Source organism: Propithecus coquereli, unplaced genomic scaffold, assembly GCF_000956105.1.
Source record: "Propithecus coquereli isolate 6110/MARCELLA unplaced genomic scaffold, Pcoq_1.0 Scaffold104, whole genome shotgun sequence".
Classification (NCBI taxonomy): Eukaryota; Metazoa; Chordata; class Mammalia; order Primates; family Indriidae; genus Propithecus; species Propithecus coquereli.
The window spans coordinates 2533656-2558582 of NW_012134303.1; the positions used below are offsets into that span (position 1 = coordinate 2533656).

At 39.1% G+C, this 24927-nt stretch overlaps 1 protein-coding gene across 1 annotated transcript in view; it reads left to right on the forward strand.

Moving 5' to 3' along the window:
• Positions 1-7959: 7959 nt before the first annotated feature.
• IL1RAPL2 (interleukin 1 receptor accessory protein-like 2) overlaps positions 7960-24927 on the forward strand; it is a 538096-nt gene continuing 521128 nt past the window's right edge. The window contains exon 1 of the mRNA XM_012644526.1: positions 7960-8273. Within this exon, the coding sequence (XP_012499980.1) occupies positions 7960-8273 (314 nt within the window). The remainder of the gene's footprint in view (positions 8274-24927) is intronic.

The following is a 24927-nucleotide window of genomic DNA, read 5'->3' on the forward strand; positions in this document are numbered from 1 at the left end:
GAACTACGAATCACTGAGGAGTGAAATTGCAGATAATGTAAACAAATGGAAAAACATACCATGCTCCTGGATCAGCAGAATCAACATGTTAAAATGTCCATATTACCCAAAGTAATTTACAGATTCAATGCAATCCCCACCGAAATACCAATGTCATTTTTCAGAGATCTAGAAAAAATAATTTTGTGCTTTGTTTGGAACCAGAAAAGAGCTGGAATAGCCAAAGCAACCTTATGTAAAAGTAACAAGTCTGGAGACGTCACTTTACCAGACTTTAAACTATGCTACAAGGCTATAGTCATTAAACAGCATGATACTGGCACAAAAATAGAGACGTAGACCAAAGGAATAGAAGAGAGAACCCAGATATAAAATCATCCACATATTGCCATCTGATCTTTGACAAAGTAAACAGCAGTATACACTGGGGGGAAGAATTCCTATTCAATAAATTGTGCTTGGAAAATTGGACCAGCCACATGGAGATGAATGAAAGAGGATCCACAGCTGTCACCACTCAGAAAATTTAATTCCAGATGGATCACAGACTTAAATCTAAGACAGGAAACCATAAGTATTCTACAAGAATTCACAGTATTATTCATAACAGATAAGATATGCCACCAACCTGTGTCCATCAACAAATGAATGGATAAAAAAATGTGTGTGTATATATTTATATATAAATGTACAATGGAATACTTTTCAGCCTTTAAAAGTTAGGAAATCCCGTCATTTGTGACAACATGAATGAACCTGGAGGACATTATGTTATGTGAAATAAGCCAGGCACAGAAAGACATAACTGCTTGATAGCATTTGTATGTGGGATCTAGAAAAGCTGAACTTGCAGTAGCAGAGAATAGAATGATGGTTACCAGGGGCGATAGTGGGAAATGGGGAATTGCTGGATAAAGCGTACAAAGTTTTAGTCAAACATAAGGAATAAGTTCAAGAGAGGTATTGTATAGCATGCTGACTACAGTTAATAATAATGTATTGTATACTCGCAAACTGCTAAGAGAGTAGATTTTAAATGTTCTCATCACAAAAAATTATAATTATGCGAGGCGATGGATATGTTAATTACTTGATTTAATCATTTTACAATGTATACATATATCAAAACATGTTATATACCATAAATATATGCAATTTTTATTTGTTAATTAAAACTTTAAAACGCTGAAAAAAAGAATATTAAAATAGTCCACGCAATATATTAGAAGGGCCTACACTTCCGTATCTATGAAGATAGAGAGGAAGGGGACAGATTTTCGTAACTTTTCAGAAATGGCAACGCTTAATGTCATGGGAGGAATAGAGGAAGATCGATGGGAAGGGAATGGCAAGATTCAGGGATGACTCCCAATGTTTTTGGCTGGGAGGACTGCAAACATGGGAGGCATAGCAGATTTGGGAGGGGAAAGAAACTCACTGTCAAGCATCCCGGATTTTAGGGGGTAGCAGAAAGGCTGCTTGAAGGTTTGGTGGGCAGTGCTGATATCCTGTCTCCCCCAGTCACAGTTGCATTAACATCACTTCATCTGAGAAGGGCTCCTGGCTAATAGCTAATTCCCAAGGTGACTTATCAGGCCTCAGGTAATCAGGAGTTGAGGAGTTGGTTGTAATTCCTCACTGTGGCTTCACCTCCAGAATGTAATTGGGCTCATTCATTGGGTAAAGATCTAAAGAATGATTTTGACAAAGCATCACACAGATCCTATAATGAGAGAGAAATGAAGATGGTTGTCAGCCCATTATTAAGCCTAATAGCTAGGTCGAAATGAGACGAAGGACTTCATTTAGGCAGAACTTTCCCATTGACAAGTAGTAGGGGGTGAAAATGTGAAAAGGAAGCATATAATCTAATTTTTAAAATATATAAATGTACTTTTAAAAACCGAAAGCAATAACCATTCATTGTATTTATGGAGCTGGGGAAGTATAAATTGATGTACACTGATGCACAGATGAAATTTTAAAGATCAGTATTTTTTTCTATTGATTGAAGAACAGCTTTGTCCATATTTTAGGGTGGGAGCAAGGAGGCACAGGTCCAGCAGCAGGGGCTTAGGCCATTCATTTTTGAGAGAATTTGACTTGTTTGTGCCTGTGGGGTACCCACTTGAGGCAGACAGAGTCCACTGTGGTGGGTATAAATACATAGAAACTTGTGTTGGTGAGGTGGGGAGTCTGAGGCAGAAATAGAAGGCATTCCACTCCCACATTAAAATACTAAGAACGGGGAGCATAACATTGTATTCTGTAAGGATAATGCAAAATAAGTAGATTGATGTGGATCAGATAAAATTTATCTCAAGTTTAGATCTGATCTTTGGAGTTTACATCAAGTGGATGAATTATTTATCATTCATATGTAAATACTGTATGTAATTCATAGATAAATAATTGGCATACGTTATTTGATGGCTAGTACTCCCACAATGGTCATTATTTTGGGATGTAATATCACTCAGCTGGAAAGGTCCACTCTACTGGACAGTCATGAACTCTGTGGAATACATATGACAATTTGGATAGAACCAAGCAAATTCATATCTTTTATTGGCTCACGAGCTGGGACGAGGAGAAGTATAGGAAGTAGTATACAGAACACACAGTGAATAACATTACAGGTTCTGGAGTCTAAGTTATCTGGGTTGGGGTCTGAAGTCTGCCACCACGACTTCAGTAAACTTCAGAAAGTGACTTAAAATCTTTGAGGTTTTTTTTTTCTTATAAGTAACATGGGAATAATAAGAGTCCCTCCCCCTCAATGTTGACATGATAATGAAATGAGAAAAATGTGTGCAAAACAGCTAGCATAGTGCTTAGCTGTTCTGTACCAAGGGCTCAACGAATACCCATAGCTGTTGCTATTATACCTTTTTGTTCTGAGTCATTCACCCCGTGTATATATGTAGCCTGATTCCCTGATTTTAGCAAGATTTCCGCTGCAATCTCAACTTTTGGCTTCCTTTGTCACCTACAATGGTGCATTCCCAACACTGTGCTGTGATCTCTCCCTAGCAACCGGAGGTTCATCAGTAATAAATCCTTAGGTTTAGAGGTTAGGAAATATAATTACTACGCAAAAACTTGGACAGCTCTCCCTCTAGTGGTCATTTAATGAATTGCCCCCAACAATTGCCCTGTTGACTCAAACAGAAGAAAGAGCTGGTGGTAAAAGTGAATGACATTTAGTTGACATAGTTAAAACATCTGGTTTTACTAATGAATTTGTTAATCACAGCCACATAATAAACTACTATGGGGCACATCTCAGGCAAAGAACTTAAATGGAAAGAAACGTCATTACAGTATCTGGAGCTTTAATATTTTCTCGTGTGTTAATTAGCCATTTTACCTAACAGGATTTTCAATTTGGACCAAAGTTGCGGAATCAGCAATTCTATACATAGCTTTATATCCTATCCCCCAATAAGAAATTGTGATGATCATAGCCATGAGACTCTAATTTTACTTCACACAATATTCTTTTTTCCCTAAAATAATAATATAATTATTGTTGATAATAATCTCTTCTTATGGGAATCTATAAACTGTAAGGCTTTGTTCTTACGGCAGATAGGTATGGCCGGACTTTCTCCCTGGTTGTCTTGAAGAGAAAGTGGGAGGCTTATCTATAAAGAGACTAAATGGGTTTGCATTGGTCACCCATGGCACTTTGCAGGGGACTGCACTACTTTTTACCCCTAGGTATCTCCTGCTAGCAAAATAAATTGCATGGATGCTGGCATGTCCCTTTATATTCTTCTTTTTTGAATCTTGATGTCAAACTCCCTAAGCATATACTTGTTTTGCAAATAGGAATGAAAATGATTAAAATAGAGATGTGGGTTTTAAAGAAGTGGCTTCCTTCACTCCATTATAATTGTTTTGGAGAGCTCAGATATTAAAGCATTTCTGCCACCAAGTCTAAACCAAAAGTAATACCTTTGTGAGCTTTATAGAAATCTAAACCAAGGGAGTAGAGATGAGAATCTTCAAAACCACAATTTTTCTTTAAATACTTGAATAGCCATTCATAAGACTTAAGAGTGAACAGAGAAAGGATAATGTAGAAATAGGAGGTATTTTCAAATGGAGGGACAGAAATATTTACAACTATACTGAGTGTTTGTGAAGCAGAGGGCAGGCAGACATGAATTCACTTAAACTTTCAATGGGTTTGCTCTGTAGCCAGCTTCGGTCCAACTGCAGAATTTCGCTATTTGGTGGGAAAAATGTCTCCCTTATTGCAGTGCCTCCATTCACACTTGTGCCTGGTCAGTGAGACCCAGTTATAAAACCACCTGTGGGAGAAGCCAGTCTATCTGGAAACTCTTTTCTCCGGAGCCCTGTGGGGAGCTTGCTTATACAGATGCCACTGGAGTTATGACCAGAATAGGGCTGGTTAGCTCCATCAATTGGAGGCCTGTGCTGATAAGGTTGGCACCCTCTGTGGGTTACTCAGTTCCACTATGTCCCCAACTTGGCTGTAGCCTGCAATGTTGTCAGTTGCATCACAGATCTACTCATTCAGTTATTTGCCAAATAATGTATGGAGAGTCAGCAGGCAAGAGGCTGTGAATATATGGCATGTTATTGCAACGTCCTCATGACAGAAATGTCACTTGTGTTCATAACTTTTGATAGCACTTGTTGAATTCAGTTGTATGTGAACTTTTACCTCTTCTTGTCTTTTTGTGACCCTCTGACACCTCTTGTTCTTTTCTCTTAACCTCAAGATGTTCAACACCTTCATGCTGGCTTGTCACCTGTCTTTTCAGGCCTCTTACCTCATTCTATACTTCTTAGTTGCTTCACTGGTCCCAAGTCTAAAAATAAACATGCTATATCCTATTCTATTCCCTCTTAATACACTCTTGGATTGCTAAGTATAGCAAGCAATCCAATAAAAATAAACCATACCACCTTGTTGGAATCTAGCAGTGGTCAAATATTCTTTAGATGACAGGCTACAATGCCTAAGCTTTTGGGAATGGATTTCTAATGGTAAAAGTTTCATGTAGGAAAATATTTGGTGTCAGGTGGGCCTTCGTGGATTCTTGGTATCATGCCTTTGGGCTATTTTATGGGAAAAGTCTCTCATGTTTGTTGAAATACCTTATATCGTAACCTTGTACTATAAATACTAAGGGAAAAGAATAAAGGGGATAATGTTTATAAATTATTTTTCCCATTATTGCATTTCTGTTCTCTGACTACCTTATAACTTACTAAATATTCCCTCTCTGATACCTGAAGCAAGGGACAGAAGAAAAGGGACCATAAATCTATTAAGTCCATTAAGTTCTCAAATGGCACTTAGAAGGAAATGAATTCTCAGTGTATGATAAAGCTAATTGTAATGGCAATTAAATGTCCTAAACTGCCATTGAGCATGCTGGTTGTGACTCAGGGACAGATATTTTGATTATCTTCAGTACCAACCATGTCCCATCACTAATGGACCAAACTAGATTGTTAACTTTGTAAAGGTGTAGATTATGCAACAGATCATTTAGAGGAGGCAACTAAACTGATTTAGGGAGCAAATGGGACAAAATGTTCTAAAAATTTATTTCTATCAAGTAGGTAATGATAGAGTTTCAGGCTATTTTGCCAAGTCAAATTTGTTAATTTAGAAACACTTGCTGTGTGTCTTCGGGTTAGAGGAAAACAAAAACTGAAATATTAAAGGACTTTTTTTTATTATCCCCATGTTTTCTTTGTTTCTATTAATCAACCTTTAAAATAAACCTATGAGAAAATATATATTTTCTAACAAGTGTTTATATCGTTACATCTCGGTTGTGTTAATGTACGAGAACAGTATCACAGGCAATACATAAATGGTAATAATATAAAACCCATTTAAAGATGATAAAATAATAAATATTAAAATTGCATTTAATCCAGAGATATATCACTAATAATTTACTATGACCCAGAAAGTTGGACTAATGCAAATTTTCCTCCGCCCCATTGTTGACAGTTATGAAGAGTGACAATAACAAGTAAATAAGCAAGGAGAGAATAAAAAAAGACCCCCAAGGGATAACCAGTGATCAGTACACATTTAATCCAATCCACTCTACCTTCTTGGCTTTAAAGTGCAAAACGGTCATCAAAATCAATAGGGATGAATCTGGTACCCCCCAATCCTTATAGAAAATTCAAATGCCTGGCTCATGCCTGTAATGCTAACACTCTGGGAGGCTAATTCAGGAGGATCACTTGAGCCCAGGAGTTTGAAGTTGCTATGAGCTATGATGATGCCACTGCACTCTAGCCCAAGGTGACAGAGCAAAACTCTGTCTCAAAAAAAAAAAAAAAAATCCAAATGCCTTTCAGTATAAAGTGAGTTAATTATTTATTTCTAATGGATGCCTCACATACTATATAAGAGGAATTGAGGCAGTTTATAATAAAAGCCCATATGCAGCATGGCAGTGAAAAATAATGTCAGAGAGATCAGAAACCATAGAGTTCAAAAACTTTTGTGGGCGCTAGACCTTTGAAGATCTGATAAGGAGCTGTGGAAAATCTCCCCAGAAAAGCATACCTATGAAAATAGGCACATTATTTTGCCAACAATCTTGAAGTCTATGCAGGCACCCTCCTCCTGTGTTTCCTTGAACCCCAGTTCAAGAACTCCTCCTATAGAGAAAGTGAAATCCTGAGGTAAGATAGTCATTACACTTCAGCATTGCACTTACCTCTGAGCTTCCTGACAACTGAGGTTAAAAGATTACACATACTGGGTTACAGAGTTTTTGACATCTAAAAAAGGAAGTGGATTCATTCAGAAAATTATAAGCAAAACATACAATTTTAAAATTGCAGTGTTCATACATTTTATGAAATGATTATTTTATAAATGGTAATCAAGTCAATAAAGGGATGTAGCATAATGTGATGAAATTCTTTGAAAAGAAGCAATTGGAGATAAAATATCCATGCTAATTATATTGAGTAGCATATGAAATTAGCCAAAGCACCTCACCTCTAACCCTTCTGGAAAAGAAGGAATTTACTCCATATGTGTTTCTTTAATGGTAGATTTACTCACCTTATGTTATTTGACTAAAGCTGACATTAATATAATATATTCCCATGAGCACACACCAGCTAAGCAGTAAGTGAAGCCTAAGGGTATAGAGAGAAATTGACTCGTGATTAAATATCTGCTATTAATAGGACATACCACGGAAAAGTGTCATGTATATAATAGCAGATAATCACTTTAGGTGCCACTGCTTTCAACCTCGATATTTACTTTCTCAAAAGCAAATAAATAACACAGTGATTGTTGTCACAATTCTAGGCACAGGCAGTATAGGGTAGGGGTGAAGAACACGATATTTGGAATCAAAGACTGGTTCCCCCCCCCCCTTATTAGCTGTGTGACCTTGGGCAAAGTTATTTAACTTCTCTGCATCTCAGTGTCTTCATCTGGAAAATAAGAATAAAAGCATTAGTCTCAGGGCTGCTCTTAAATTGTGCAGAGGTCTCTTGGGAATATTTGTTTCGTGGGGCCTCCCGTATAAACAATACAAGTCACCTAAAACCAACGTGTCAGTGTCATTCTAGCAGTCCAATTTCACATGATTATGTGATGGAAATGCTGCTCGGCTAGCAGAAGCAAACTACTTGTGAGGCCACTCTGTTGGGATTGGGACCTGGCCACGGTGTCCCAGGATAACCCTATAAGCATGTGTGCTGGAACTCCTTGGAGCATCTGGTCTACCCCAAGCAGAGGGTTGCTGCAGACGATTGGAAAACACTTTGAAGGCAAGGGCTAGAGCAGATGTTCTGCTTGCTAAGATCTAAGCAATATATTAATCTATCTCATGGGGTCACTGGGAAGACTGAATGAAATAATCTGTGTAAAGCACTTCACCCAGTGCATATTGGCAATGATTACTGCTCTTACCGTTATTATCAATAATGCTCACTGCATGTCATGCCTCTTCTGATTTTCTTTCAGTGGATGGCTGCATTGACTGGTCAGTGGATCTCAAGACATACATGGCTTTGGTGGGTGAACCAGTCCGAGTGAAATGTGCCCTTTTCTACAGTTATATTCGCACCAACTATAGCATGGCCCAGAGCACTGGGCTCAGGCTTATGTGGTACAAAAACAAAGGTGATTTGGAAGAGCCCATCATCTTTTCGGAGGTCAGGATGAGCAAAGAGGAAGATTCAATATGGTTTCACTCAGCTGAAGCACAAGACAGTGGATTCTACACTTGTGTTTTAAGGTGAGTGTTGTGCGAAAATATTGTTCAATTGCAAGGCTGACTCCTTTGATTGGGTCTGGAGTGTGTGCAGGTGTGTCTCACATTACAGTGGATGTGTTCTTGAAAGATCGTAGTGCATGTGGAGTTTCGGTAAATTCAATTCTAATTCTCAACTGGAACTACATAGCAAATTTTCATCAGATTTTCATAAAATAGGACTCTCATTTACTGTGTGTGCTTGTTTAATTTAAAAAATTTTGTGACTCATTTCTTCCCTAATCCCACCTCTCCTCCAGGGTCTTATATTAGCAGTTATTTTTACATACAGCCAGTTGGCTGAATGATCTTGATATCTGGCCATCAAAATGACCTAAAGTATCATTTAGGCCAAGGTCTCACCTTCCTTGTTGATGGAAAATAGCTTCAAATGCTGCTGGGAGATATCTCAGCAAATGTGATACTGGTGATATCTCCTGTAGATTTTGCACCGTATGTTCGAATCCACTGTGTCTAAATATTGAACATGGAGCTCTGTAAATATAGTCATCCTGATTTTCAGGGTACTATACTGGAGAGATATCACAGATACAGTCCATGCTTGCAAGAAGTTTATACTGAAAAGAAAGCTGGTTTCTTTTTTTTTAGGGATTCTATAATATGTTCTCCCTTCCCCCTCCACCTCAGTGCTAGGATCATCCAGCATCACAGATAGAGAGTGGATTGGGTATTGAAGCAGGTAGCTGAGATGACCTTTAAGCCACCTTTCAATTTTGCCATTTTGGGAATCTTTGATCTTGCTCACCAGGGACCTGCACTCTCCTATTTGATTTTAACTTCTTGGAAATGCAGACCTTCCCTATTTTTGTATCCTGTAGACTTTGATGCCAAAGCTATGTCACTTCTTCATCAAAAGCACTTGGAAGCCCCTGGCGAGGCCTCATTGTTGAAAAGGCCAGGAAAACAAGGTGGTGTATAAATAAAGAGCCTTCTAGGCATTCGAAGAATCAATTTTGTGATTTGGGGTTGGGGGAGGTTGGGGGAACAAATGATGAGTTTAGTCTCTGTTTGTGGTGGGCAGAATCCCCAGGATCTTGGCAGAATAGCAATCATTCTGATCACACCCTTAGTGATAAGCGATATTTTCTCCTACCTGGGCAGCTCTTGGCAAAATTGAGAAGTAGGTGTAATTCAGCTTTAGTGACTGACACTATATTCTCTAGGGTGCTGCTACTCTTTCCCTGCTTGCGCTCTCTCCATCCTCTATCCTCATTAAAACCTACCATCTGAAAATATCTCTTTTCCTCCCCCTTCCCCTATTCACTTTTTGTTGTTTTCATAGATTTAAAGTTTTATGTGTAAAGCATCAGTGCACTGGATGCAGGTGATAAGCTTATGATGAATTATTGAACTAATTATTGCTACGTACCCTGTCCTACTTATATCCTCAGTCTTGTTAAGTCTTTTGTTTTCCCTTCTCCCCTTTAACTTCGTTCCCCTGTTCCTAGCAATGTTAACAACTTTATCCTTACATACATTTTCCCTACTTTTTAAATTATACAAACATGTTTACATGGAGATTTTCCCCTCATTGCTTAACAAAATTGAAGGGTTACAGAGATCTCTGCATTTTCTTAGTAGAAATATATAATGCAAATCACTCTAAATCAATTGCTAGAGAACTCATTCATTATTTTAAGTGTATAATTTTCTGAATTGCTTAATATTCTGTGATACTACAATTTAATCAGTTATTTTCCTATTGAGGAGCATATATTTTGTTTCCGGTTTTTTGACCCTACAATAAGTGTTGTGATGAAAATCCACTATTCGCTTTGAAATAAAATTTAAAAGTTTAGAATAGTTTTAGAATTACAGAATTGTTAATGTTGTAAAGATAATATAGAGAGTTCCTGTAATATACTATACTCAGTTTTCCCTTTTTGTTAACATTTTACATGACTGTGGTACATTTGTTACAATTAATCAACCAACAGTGGTATATTATTATTAACTAAAGTCCATACTGTTTTCAGATTTCCTCAAAGCCTTTATTCTATTTCAGGATCCTATCTCTGATACCACATTACATTTATTTGTCATGCCCCCTTAAGCTTTTCTTGGCTGTGGCAGTTCTTCAGACTTTCCCTGTTTTCGATGACCTTGACAATTTGAGGTATACTGGTCAGATATTTTGTAAAATGTCCCTCAACTGGGATTTATCTAATATTTTTCTCATGGTTAGGCTGGGATAATATGTTTTTGGGAGGCAGGCCACAAAGGAATAATATGATTCTCATCATATTGTATCAAGGGCATAAAATATCAATATGACTCATCGCTGTTGATGTTGACCTTGATCATGTGGGTTGAGGTAGTATTTGTCTTTCTCCACTATAAAGTTACTCTTTTTTTCTCCCTTTTCATACTGTAGTATTTGGAAGAAAGTCATTATTCACATTCCACACTTCAGATGGGGAAATTGTTCTCCCCCTCCTTAAGGGTGGACTATCTCCATCAATTATTAGGAATTCTTCTGCATGAGAGATTTGTATCTTCTCCTCCATTTATTTATTTATTCAATCATTTATTTATATCAGTATGCACTCACGGATATTTATATTATACATTGAGCTATAATGCAATACTACTTTCTTTTCTTGCTCAAATTCTTTTACCTTTGGCCATTAGAAGCTCTTTCAGTTGTCTCATTTGTCTGTTTGATATAACCCCATCATTGTGGGTTTTCATTTTTTAATTGTTTCCTTATACTGTGGAAAAGTAATTTAGGCTTATCTTGTATATTTCCTGCCTCAATTCTAGAATCAACCATTTTTCCAAAGAGCCCTGATATTCTTAAATGGAGAATGATATCAGAAACCAAGGTTTTGTTGCTAGGTGTGTTCATTGCTATTGAGGTATTGTTGCTTCTAGGTCCTCTCAACTGACAGTCTATTCACTTTTAAACAAAGCCCTTACACTATTTAATGCCCAAGTCCACAGATTGTTAAGGAGTACTTTAGGGATAGTAGAACTTTCCCATGTCCCTGATGTCCTTTCTTATAGGTGTCCCACTCTTTCAAGCATTAATACATATCAGATTGACTTTTTTTATGCCCTTACTGGATACTATCTGAGTCAGTGGTTCTCAACTCACATGTAAATTAGTAGAAGAGAAATAGATGGGATGCCACTAAGCAGAGGCCTAGATTCAAGCATAACTGGTGACTTATTTATGGGACAGGTGTTAGGGAGCGATTGGGACTAATGGGGTGGATGGAACTTTCGCATATTACCCCTCGTGTGTACTTCGGTAAGGAAAAAAAAAGTTTGGAAACCACTATTCCATTTTTTTTTTTTTTTTTTTTTGAGACAGAGTCTCACTGTGTTGCCCGGGCTAGAGTGCCATGGCGTCAGCTTAGCTCACAGCAACCTCAAACTCCTGGGCTCAAGCGAGAAACCACTATTCTAAATGAATCAAGCAGCCTTTTGTCAGCTCAAAGATACATAAATCTATTCCAGAAATTCATAAGTGAAAATAGCCAGCATTTGGTTGTGAATAATGAGCCTGTTTTTCAGATTTCGTAGTGGCCACTGACTTCTAATTTATTCCAATTGAGAAATTTAATCCATATAAGTTATTTTGTGCAATTGATAGGACAGCAACATTCATAATAAATAAGTCTCTTAATTTGACAATGTCAGTTTTCGTCTAAAATCCTGTTTGCTACCACTTAAAGATAATTATGAATGATTTCTCTATGCTTTATTGGCCTTATTAAAAGTTCCTATTACATATTGATTCCATTGTGCTTTAAAATGCAGATATCAACTATTTAGTAATAGTTTCCACCCATTTGTATCATAGCAAAAAAAGTTTACTGTTTATGACCTTTCAGTAGCCAATCACTCATTTTTAAATTTGTCTTTGACCAGTCTCAAGTGATTAGTTGAATTTCTCAGCATTTTAATGGGTTGGTAATAGAAGAATGGCAGAGAACTGAGTCATATTTTGAGAGGCAGTGCTAGTCTGAGAATCAACCCAATTTTATCAATGGAGGCATGATTTAATAGGATAAAAATGATAAGAGTATTTGAAATAAATGAGGTTCTCAAAATATGAATGCCTCATAAACTATTTCTAAAGAGTTTCATAGTGTATTTATCCAGTCCAGAGGCATGATATTTACTTTGATTTTTCAAATGTGAATAATCAGTTCAGTTTTTAATAAACATTACTCAAGCAAAAGAATATCACTGGAGAAGTTGAGAGGGGTGGATATATTTTTCGAAGAAATGTAGCATGTTGCTAATTTTTGAGTCTATATGATGGGTACATGAGAGTTTATTATATTCTTTTTATTTTGGACTATGTCTGAAATATTCCATAATAAAAAACAAAAAGAACAAACAAATATAAGTGTACAGTAACTTTGCCTGATTTTAATGGCCCTTAGATGATACTGCCTATGTAATATATACAAGCAAGTTTTTATATTTCAATCAACAAACATTCATTGAATGTGTATCATAGGATTCACTTTATGCCATGTTGTAATGAGACATGTGACTTTAGAAAGGAAAGTGATTGTCCTAGTCTACCTCAGACACTAAGGAACAGCTCTTACCAACCTTCTACGCTCCCTCCCTACTCCCCACCGTAGTTACCAATAGATTTTCAAGGACAGTGAACATTTCTCATAATTCAATTCCAACTTAACTATTGATCCTCGAAAAGGTAAGTGTCCACAAGTTGGTTGCCTGGATAGCAATTTCCAGGAGAGCAGATAGTTTCTTGTCAGAAAAATGAAAGCCTGCATCTTATAGAATTAATTGACCTCAGAAAAGATGAAGATAGGACGGCAGGGCCTTGAGACAGCGGCAATGCCTTCTCTGGCCTGTGTAGGCTAAAATGAAATGCAATTAGTTATTTTTTTTCTACCTATTTTTGCTTAAAAGTAGAAGAGCCTGATTTCATTGTCTTTTATAGTAATTATACATAGAAGAACACATATCTAACCTGACAAAATAATGTTTCAACTTCTAAAATTTGATAATCTACTCGTTTATAAAATTATAGAAAATTTAGATTTACAAAGAAATAGCAATTGTGCTTTATTTTCATCTCTTTAACATGAATTAGATATGTTGTAATGTTTAGAATTATAACCATACTGTTGTTATACATTAGCTGTGTAATTTCAGCTCCGTTCAGTTTGTTTATTGGAGGGAAGCAAATGCCTACAGTTGAGTCAGCAGGATTACCTTCTTTGTAAGAATTAATAGGTCATATTTGATAACCATAAAACAAGAATTGATTTCAAATAGTCACTGGTGAGCTGCGTAACACTGGTATTCATATATACTTTTTAGTTTCAACCCTGGTAACATGACACAAACTTCAGTGACTTTCTGTTTTGTGGTCATTTTGCTCAGAATTAAGGTTTTAAACTATTTCAGAGGTAGCAAACTCAAGATATTTTCAGTGACCCAGAAGGTAATACAATGAGTGTGACAGGCCACCTGAAACATTTTGGAGTGTTGGAGGTTGTAGCACTTTCCTCAATAATCTCATTTCATGCATTCTGCTCTCTTTCTACTACCCCTGTTTTTCTAGCTCCATTCTTTTCTATTCTCCATCTGCAATAATCTGTTGATCCCAGGCAAGTCCTCTTGCTCATTGATCTTGTAAGTTTTTTCACTGTCCCTGTTCTCTTCCTGCCTAGCATAGTTTAAATTCAATGATCAATCATTATAATCACTCCCATATATACCCTCTTGATTCTCTTGACCCTTTCTCCCTTCATTTTGCTTGTGTAAAACCACAACACTGTGTAAACCCCCCTGTCCACACTGTGCCTGTATCCTTGCAGCTGAACTTTGTTGAAGGAAATATCTAACAGTGTTGACTAGTCTCACTTTAACTTCATTATTATGAACCTCAAATGAACCTTAAATGCTACCAGGTAATATATATATACTATATATACCATATAGTGTGTGTGTGTATATATATGTACATATAACACATATAATATTATATATAGTATATATACTATACATACACTGTATATGCTATACTATATATACTATATATATAGTATATACAATATGTATACTATATATATATATATAGACACACACACTATATATTCGTAGACCATACAGTCTTCCGTCTGCCTAGGTAACCACTTTACATCATCTCCTCTCCTCAAATCTCTGTCTCCTCCTCCTTGCTGTCCATTTCACTAAAAAAAGAAAAAAAATTAAAGCAATCAGGAGAGAACTTCCACTAAATGCACCCATCTACTGGCTTCTGTACCTACATACTTTGCCTTCCATCTTGTAAGTACTCGCCTTATCCGTATCTAAGGCCAATCACTTCACATGTATACTAACTTCTATCCCTATTTGCCTACTCAAGAACATTACCTGAAAAATTCTCCCATTTCTCTTCCATGTCATGGACTTTCCTATTTCTAATGGATTATTTCCAATTGGCATATAGCCATGTCTCTATTTATGCCATCTAAAAAACATCCTCTTGACTCCACTTCCCCTGCCAGACAGTGTCCCCAATTCCTTATTTCCATTTGGAACAAAACTACTTCAAAAAAGAGTTGTCTGGTAGGTTTATCACGGGTGTTTGCATATGTAAAAACCCATCAAATTATACCCATTAAATCGTACTTTGTGTATCACTTATACCTCAATAATACCGAAAAAAAAAGAAGAAAGACTTGTCTGTAGTTAGTCTTGAGTTCCTCTACCCTCATTCTCTAGAAAACTCATTTCATTCAAAATTTTACCTTTACCAGTCTACCAAAACTATTCTTACCAAAGTCCCCAGTGACCTCAAAAATGCTAAATCCAGTGGTCAGGTCAATTTTCTGTCCTCCTATTACTTGACCTATGAGATCATTTGGCACATTTGATTACTTTGTTCTTTTTGATAATATGTTCTTTATCTGATTTCCCGAGAATCATATTTTCTTTGTTTCCATCCTGGTCCATCAGGTACTCTTCCTTAAATTCCTTTCCTGCTCCTCATATTCTCCCTTTCCTCGTAATGTTGGAGGACTCTAGGGACATAGGCCCACATTGCCAGATCTTCTGACTTTTTGAACAGAAATCTGAAATCTGAATAATTGAATAAAATCTCAATAATTGTGTGAAATTTCTCAGTTTTTTATATTTTGGGAGTTCCTCCTCCCAAAAAAAAGCACAAAATCAGATGCAACCAGTGAACTCAGTTTTCAAACTCTGAACTAGTAGATTCTGACTCCAACATTAACCCTGAGAGCGATGGTGTGCTTATCTTACAGCATGGCTGGGGTTGGTTTCATCTGCATCACAGTAGAGCAGAAGAATGAACATTCTATAAGAATATGGTAGACTAGAAGAAACTGGCCTCTCTCCCTAGTGTACATTTGAACACTCAGTTGTAGGCTCAAATGGTGCCTCTGTATGTGGCAACTGGTTAAATCCCAGCTTAATCCCATGTGTGGCTATCAGAGTCACCATGAAAGATGCACTGGTCAATATAGGGTTCCTTCCTGTTAGCCACAGTGTATGGAAGCGGTATTCTGTCTGAAGTATTCTATAACTATAAATTGGTTCTTCTCCTCCACCTTCCTTCCTGTCAGTGATGAAACAAGGAGACGGAAGATGTACAATGACTCTAGTCTTAGGTATGAGAAGTAACTTCAATGAAAGTATCCCTTAGATACTTCTATGGCCTTTTGTGCCATAGAAGTACTATGTGCCAATCATGATGATGGACCCATGAGAAATTTATGACAAATGATCTTCTTTTAAGGACTTACTACAGAAAGGTGTGAACTAGCAGGGACTCTTCTATACTTAACACTATGGTGCAATGTTCTATATTACTATGACTACTACTGTATCATATTAAGAGTATGAACTCTGTAGCTGGACTGTTTAGGATTGAATTGCAGTTTTATCATTTACCAGCTGTGTAAACTTGAGCAGTTTATATGACTACTCAGGTTCAACCAGGGCACTCTGAGTTTGCAAACTCTGAATCATTGGTTCTGACTCAACAGTATCTGAAGGAGAAATGGTATATTATGGCTGTGTAACCTGTGCCTTGCTTTCCTCTCATGGAAAATGAAGACTCACTTGTTAATTCAATCTAAAATATTTGAACACTTGCTTTAAGTATTGGATATATGCATTGAACAAGACAGATTAAAGTGCCTATTCTCGTAGAGCTTACATTCTAGAGTGGAGGAAACTTAAAAATAACAAATGAATTCACAAGACTACACTGGATTATGGTTAGGGTGAGAATAAAAAAGCATCATGTTCCAGGCGTAAGTGGGAGGCCACATTCAGTTGGGTGCTCAAGAAGGCCTTCGCAGAGAAAGTAACATATAAGCTGAGACCTGAATGACAAAAAGGAGCCTTGTGAAAATCTGGGGGAAGAGTGATCCAGTCAAAGTTAATAGCAAATGCAGAGGTCATAAAATGGGAACAAGCTTATTATATTTAAGAAAGCTAAAAAAGGGAAGTTTGGATGGAGGGATACAGTAGATAGAGTGAGCTTGGGGAAAATGGTACTAGATGAGGCTGGAAAAGCAGGCAGAAGCCAGATCCTGTTGCATATTGCGGACTAGAATAAGAAGTTGATTTTTATTAGTAACCAGAGGCAAAATGAGAGTATTTTGTTGTTGTTTTAAGCTGGAGAGTTAAGAGGATCAGATTTCCATTTAAAAAGATGACTTTAGTTGCCCTGGTGAGAATGAATTATAGGGGGCCCAAGCAAGGAGACCAACTTGAGAAGCAACTGTGTTAGTTGAGGAGTGATGTGATGGTAGCTTGGATTGGGGTGGTAGCTATAGAAACAGGGAGAAATGAATGAATCCTGGATATGTACTGAAGGAGGAGCTGATAGGACATACTGATGTACTGGATGTGAGAAATAGCTAAATAAAGGATGAATCCTATTGCTTTTGACTTAAGCAACTGAGTAAATCATGGTGCTATTACCTGAGACAGAAGATGTGCAAAAAAACAACGATCATAGGTACTACTTTAGAGAATATTGACAAGCACTTAGCACCAATGCTGACATAGAGTAAACACTCCATACATCATCTCTTATTTCTACTTTTACTACCACTACCACTATTACTACTAACTATGATTTTTTAGCCCTCATTATATGAAAACAGTGTGCTAATCCTTAGAATAGTTCGAGGAGGTAGGTAATATTATTGAAGATGATAAAACTGATACTCTCATAGACTAAAGAACTTGCCCAGTCACACAGAGCTTGTCAATGGTGGCTGAGACTGGGACAGGTCTGTGTGACTCCATAGCTCATACACACAATTGGTTTGTTCTACTGTCTTCTCATTACCTATTTTTACTGTTGTTTATAGAAATGTATATTTGTATATCACAACAAAACAACTATAGTTACTTATACTAATTCCTGCCTCCATAAAGTTTGGTGGTTCTGTTTTCTGTTTCCTCAGTGTATAATATTGTCTGGTGATGAGGATGGAATTCTGTTGGTTAAAGATGGGTAACAGAGGGCAGTGAAACAGAGATTCTAAATTCACAAAAAGTGAGCATCAGGTTAAAGTACGAATATGCCAAGATAGAACCAGATTGCTTGTCTTATAGATTTGAACACCTTTGTGATCATTTTTCAGTTTCTGCTCATTATACAGAAGTGCTTAAGTGTTGTTTTCTACCAAAGAAGAAAAGGAAGAACTCTAAAGCCGGTATATCCTTAACTGGCTCTTTATTTCTGTCTTTTTCTTCTGACTTCCAAACTTCTAAGATGTAAGTCTCATGATGAATCAATTAGAGACACACATAAATATATGACAATGTGCTAGAGTAATATAATCAGGTGTGATAAATGTTATATTTTTCAAAAACTCATTTCATGAAACCACTTCTGTCCATTCACCTCAAAGTTAAAATATTTCATAGAGGAACACCAATGAGAGCTCATTCCTTCCTAACTACAGTTTTGTGTCTGTTTGTTTTTAACAAAAGTGATATTTCTCAGCCAATATCCTTTCACCTCTCAGGTATCTATTACTATTATTCATTCAGCAAATATTTATTGAGTACCTCCTGTGTGGAAGGTACTAAAAGAAGCAAAAGTAAATTACAGAGCTCCCGACTTCTAACATATTAAAAGGGGAATAAGGACATGTATACATATTACGATCAAACAAGCACCACTCAAATAAAAGACAAGATCCCATGTGGTTCATCATAGAGTTATATCCTAGGAAATGTAGTCCCACAACAAAACGTATTTTTGAAAGTTTGAATATATAAGTATTTACTGTTGTCCCTTGAGGAACATCAAGGAGGAGCCAATTTGTAATCCCCTGCAGCACTTTAAAATCATCATTTCATATTACTTTCCCTCCTAATATGTCTTGTAATGCCACAGCTGCCCAGAAACCTCTCTCATCACTCCTCATTCTAATCACCAACTGAAAAACTCTTCCTGGAATCCATTCCCTGTATGTTTCTCCTCTCTTTGTCCTTTCTCATCCTCTAGTGCTTATTTTTTTTTCCTTGCAAGAAGCACCTGTTTCCTTTTCCAATGTAATTTAATTAAACTGGCATTGATCCTCGCAATTCTTCAGCTCCTTCTGCCCATTACTCCTATTTTGCACAGTAAAATCCCAGGAACAGATCTGTTATAGCAAGAATCTCTGTAGCAGTTGCTGGATTTGAAGAGACCCATGTAGCCAAAAAGAGAATTAGGTTTAGAAGGCAAGGAGAGGGGGAAAGCTGCAAACAGTAACTTACTAGCTTTTATCCCATCACATATGAATGAAAATGATATACACTATTAATATAAGAAATACAAAGTAGTAGTATAGTGGAGGTTAGGGAAAAATAGCTTTTGTCTTACAGAATCAGAGGTGTTTGAGATGGTGCTTGTGGATCTAAACAGGTGGTGACATTCGAGGTCTTCCCGGGCAGATGAAACAATGTTCAAGGTCAAGGGGGAAGTAAAACAGGGGCTGTGCACACAGAAAAACAGGGAGGAGCTGAGCCTGGCTGGAACCTGGGTTTATCAAGGCCTTTTTTCTGAGTGCGAACCTAACACTAACTAACCCTTGCTATGTGGAGGTTTCAGGTATATTTTTGAACCATGAGATCTTAAGACATTAACCAATTCTTAAAAAAGAAGCCAAAAGACACAATGAGCACTTCAACTTGCAGTCAGGTAATAAGGCACATTTTTAGCAGATGATGTTTGCATAGAGAAATGTATATTTAAAGGGAGCAAATTCCCTTCTATGACGCTACCTTTATTAAAGGCAATGCCGCTGACCCCAGCATTCTTTTTTTCTTTTTTTTTTCTTTTTTTCTGAGACAGAGTGTCACTCTGTTGCCCAGGTTAGAGTGCCGTGGCGTCAGCCTAGCTCACAGCAACCTCAAACTCCTGGGCTCAAGCGATCCTTCTGCCTCAGCCTCCCGAGTAGCTGGGACTACAGGCATGCGCCACCATGCCCCGCTAATTTTTCTATATATTTTTAGTTGTCCGATTAATTTCTTTTCTATTTTTTTTAGTAGAGACGGGGTCTCACTCTTGCTCAGGCTGGTTTCGAACTCCTGAGCTCAAACAATCTGCTCACCTCTGCTTCCCAGAGTTGTAGGATTACAGGCGTGAGCCCAGCATTCTTAATCAGAGCATGCACTCTAAGTGGTTTTCTCAGGGATGATGATGAATTCACATGGAGCCATCCCCACTCTCTTACCACTGTGAAGAGTGATCCACCTTGGCAGGACAGCTCATTAATATTTTGTGGGTACAATCTGTATCTATGGTTTTGAAACAGTGAAAAGCTAAGTAGGAGGGTAATGTTCATTTTCACCCTGAGGCCTTGATCTCATTAAAACAAGAGCCAGTCTAATACTAATCTCCACACACTTGGTTCCAGACCAGATCCCACTCAACACTAAGGCAGTATATGCATATGTGAGGATAGAGAGATGCTATATGCATTTTTTTTTCAGTTTTGTTACCCTGATCTCCTCTCATTACCTTCCCCTGATTCCCCACAAAGAAGGGGGTTTGGCCACATTTCATATTTACATTCTTCTCTTTTACTCCCAGACAAGAGATCTCTCTCTCTCCTTCTTTAACTCAGTCTAAAGGTCTTCCTGTAACCCCCTCATACACTGTACACACACATAGAGCAGGATTTCCATACTTGTTGGTTTTTTCTTACTGGCCGAAACCCTTAGATTACTAGAATCTGGAGGTTTTTAATTTCTTCACATTAATCCTTTTTTAATATTTTGAGTTTTACCAATTGGAAATAGATGCCAACAAGGCAATTTTTACAAGGCGACAGTAGAAAGAATGATACTGGGAATACCAGTATTTTATAGCAGGGTGCAAAGTCACAGACAATTCTGATTATCTCTAAGTAATACTCATGTTCCCAGTACCATTAGATATATTAGGGAATGTCTCTATATAAACACTCTCGTCAACTTTTGACTTTGATCCTATATGACGTAAAACAAACGAAAGAGCATTGTTGTTTTTAAAAAAATATAGCTTATTTTTCCTTACCATTATTTTAGAGACAGATGTAACCAAGTGTTACTTCCCAGCATATGAATAGGTTATCAGAAAGGGAGGTCAACAAAGGAGGTTTCCCTGGACATTTCTCTTATATCAAATGGCAAGGCTAGAGAGGGCCATTATAGCTTTTCTAGAGGTAAAACCCAGTTTTTGACTAAGGCGTTGTTCTCCATGAAATGTCCACCCCCGTTCCTTGCCCTTCAGAGCTGCGTCTTCAGCTTTAGCCGCCCATGTCAGTAAGCTCGCTTGCCTAAGCGCTCAAAGTCCAGGTCACACTGCTTCTGCTGGGTTTGTAGAGGATATTCAGTGATGGAACTAAATTTTAGTTTATTAGAACTTTAAAAAGGCATAACACATGAAATGTTGAAAATGTTAGTATCTGTAATCCTACCAAACATATAACCCAAATCCAAACAAAATTACTGACATTTGTGTCTGGTCCCTTTCCTGGAATGACTCACCTTCTTCTTCTCCAGCGCCGGTGCCGCTCCTAGGCTCCCACTGCCCTTCCCTTTGGTTTTCTTTCAGCTGGGCTCTATCCCATCAGGTCCTCTGTGCAGCTTGATCCTTTTCTTTTTTATCCCTCCCAATTCTCCACTCCCACCCCCAGTTATTCCTAAATGTGCCATTGTCCCATCTCCACCTAAGCTTCTGTCCTCACTCACCCTCAGGTGCCTCCTCTAACAGACACAAAGGCAGGCTCATCCTTGGTTTCCTCCCCGTAGCCGCATAAGCAGAGTCTGCTCTCCTTCTCCCCTCTCCCCCAGAGGAAGAGGTGACTTTTCTAAACCCATCCACCCAATAAACTAACTTACTTTTGCTTTTCGCATTTTTGTGAACATTTAATTATTTTGCTTTCATCAAACACAAGTATATAAAGAAGTAAAAGCCCTCTATCTCCTGCCCCCCTACTCTATACCACACCACCCTATACCCTGGCACCCCACTGCCTCCCACCCCCTGATCCTGAGCCCACTCTCCCTAGGTAATACCTTATTTGCTAAATGATTTTCCAGACATTTGCTGCATTTATTCAAACATAAACCTTTAATACAAAGCAAACATCAGTCTACAAATATACATGGCATATATACCGAGAACTTTCGGGGGATTATTTTTATACAAAAAACAAAAGGTCCTATCATATGGTTTTTTAAAAGTTTAACAATACAGTGGACATGCCTCTGACACGATATGCAGGATCCCAATCTTTTACATTTTTCTTGTTTTCAAGGTTTTCTTCAGCTGTCTGCTTCCCGATGGCTCAAGTGTCTCCCATATACAAAAGAACATCCCTCAACCATGTACCCCATCTCACTCCCTCCCTTCACAGCCCAGAGGCCTTGAAGAAGAGCCTCCCTCCCTGCCTCACTCGCTCCCTTCCCACTCACTCCTGAGTCCTGCAGTTTTGTTTCGCCCCCGCCACTCCCCTGTATGTGCTCGAGAAGATCCAAAGTGAACGAAGATCCACCTTTCAGCTCCTATCTTAGAGGGCTCTTCAGCCTCCGTGACCTTTTTTTCTTTCGATTCCTTTCCTGTTCTGACTGCTTGCAAATACCTCATTGCCTCCCTGCTTCCCACCAGGGACGGTTTTGTCCTCTAGTGGACATGTGGAGACGCTTTTGGTTGTCACAGTTGGGGTGGTGTGGGAGCATGGGTGCTACTGGCATCTAGTGAGTTCAGGCCAGGGATTCTGCTAAACATCCTACAACGCATGGGACAGGCTCCAGAAATAAAATCGTATCTGGCTTCAAATGTCAAGAGTGCCAATGTGGGGAAATCCTGCCCTGGATATTAATAAGCCCAAGTACATTTCTGACAAGTGCAGGCCCTTTAAGAACTGGCTAGGGATCAGGCCCCAAATCCTGATGATGACTGTTATACCCTCAACAGGAGACAACCCAAAGTCACATCCAGTTGCTGCAGGGATGTTCCCGGGCCATGACAGCTTCTGAGTCTCTAGGTCCATGGGGCGATGTCCAGGGCTCCTCCAGTTGTGACTCAGTCTGGTCCAGCTGTAAGCCCTCGCCATCCTTCCACCTGTGGGCTAAACCATACATTTAGTCCCTGTCAACACTGCTCATAGTTATTTGAGGGAGAGAAACAGACCAACCTCACCCACCCCTTACCCTACCCACTCCCATCCTCCCCCACCTCATCCCCTCCTTCTGGAAGTTGATTTCCCCAAGGGATATGTTTCTGTTGTATTTCACATTGCTTTACTCACTGAGAGCTTTGTAGCAGATTCCCCTCCCACATTCGTCGTGGTGATAGGTAGGGGGAGAGACTCTCTCAAGGTGGCACCACACTTTGGCCCGTGGTCTAGACCAGGAAACCGTCTGGGGCACTCTCAGTTGCTGACTTACCTCCCTGGCAGTGGCATGAGTTCCCTGTTCAGATCAGGCTGTCCCAGGTTCTGCCCACTGGAAGCTGTGGTGGATTCTGTCATGGCTGCACTGTCATAGCAGTCCTCGCCTGCAGCTAGTGCTGGCATCCTCTGTATGCAGCCCTGAGGGATTCTCTTAGGGGTGGCAAATCTCTGCTGTGTGGATTTGAGTCAGCATGAACCTGAGGTTAACCCTAGGCCTGTTTTGATTGTTTCTCGTGCTATAACTCCCTCAGAACACGAATGAGCTTCCTATCCAGTTCATTCCTGGAGACTCTTGGGATGCCAGAATCCCGTCTACTCTCCACACCCTGATGTAACTCCCTCGTCAGTTCCAACATTTTCTTTGATGGTCTTTTTGTTCGAAATTATTCTTCTGGTACCAATTTCTGACTGAGAAATAATCTGGTTGCCCAGAACAGGAACCCACTCAAGTTAGCTTAAAGAAAAGGGAATCTGTGTAAAGTGGATCTTCAGGTAGCACAGTTGCAGGAAGTAAAAAGTGGTTGGGGCCGGGCGCCGTGGCTCATGCCGATAATCCTAGCACTCTGGGAGGCCGAGGCAGGTGGATTGCTTGAGCTCAGGAGTTTGAGGCCAGCCTGAGCAACAGCAAGACCCCGTTTCTAATAAAAACATAAAAATAAGCCAGGCATTGTGGCGCATGCCTGCAGTCCCAGTAACTCGAGAGGCTTAGGCAGAAGGATCGCTTGTGCCCAGGAGGTTGAGGTTTGCTGTGAGTTAGTCTGATAGGGCACTCTACTCAGGGTAAGGGAGTGAGACTCTGTCTCAAAAAAAAAAAAAAAAGTGGTTGGTCACCCCTACACTTTCCATGGCTCTGGAGTCACAGGATGAACTCCTCTGTGCCTGTCTATTCCCTGGAACCTCATACTGTTGTCTTCTAAAAGACACTTGTCTCTATAAAGCACCAGTTCTATTCCCCAGCAGCCAGGGCTAGATCTCAGCTGTGGCATTGGTATGCTCTGACCCTGGCCCCAACTCCACGTGACTCATTGCTTCATTGCCCAATACCATCCTGACTAGCATCTGCCCCTGTGTTCAGATTTGCTAGTGTGAAATTCAGTTGGGATCAGGATGGGTCAGATGTGTACTCTTGCTGCAATCATCTAAGGCCTAGGTAGGGGTGAGGGTGGGGTGCCTAGGTCCACCAGACAATAGGGTGGGGAGAGAGAGAGACACACACACACACAAATAGAAGCGGCAGCAGTTCTGGGGGGTTGAATGTTAATGCTCTGAAATACAAACGGCATCATCAAAACATGTCTGTCTGTCTACCTACCTCCCAAATCTATACATTCCCTTGGCCACCCGCCCCCTCCCCCACCAGCTCGGACTCTACCTTTCTTACAAACTCCCTTACCCCATCCTCCCACCTACCCCTTCCCCATATTCTTCCCAGCCCCCTTCCAACCTTACCCCTCCCTCTGGAAATTATTTCCCATTTCTGAATTCAAAGGCTTTGCAGCCAGATTGCCCTCCTACAGAAGAAGCAAACTTCCCTCTGTGCAAAATTCACAGCTTTACACCAAGGGCATTCCCAGTCTCCTGGACTGTGAAATACTGGGGGTCTTCTCTGGTGATGAGGATCGGGCTCTCTCCGATCTCTTTGGAGTTGCTGAGGGTCTATTCCCTGGTACCCCACAGCAGACCACAGATTAGAATCATAG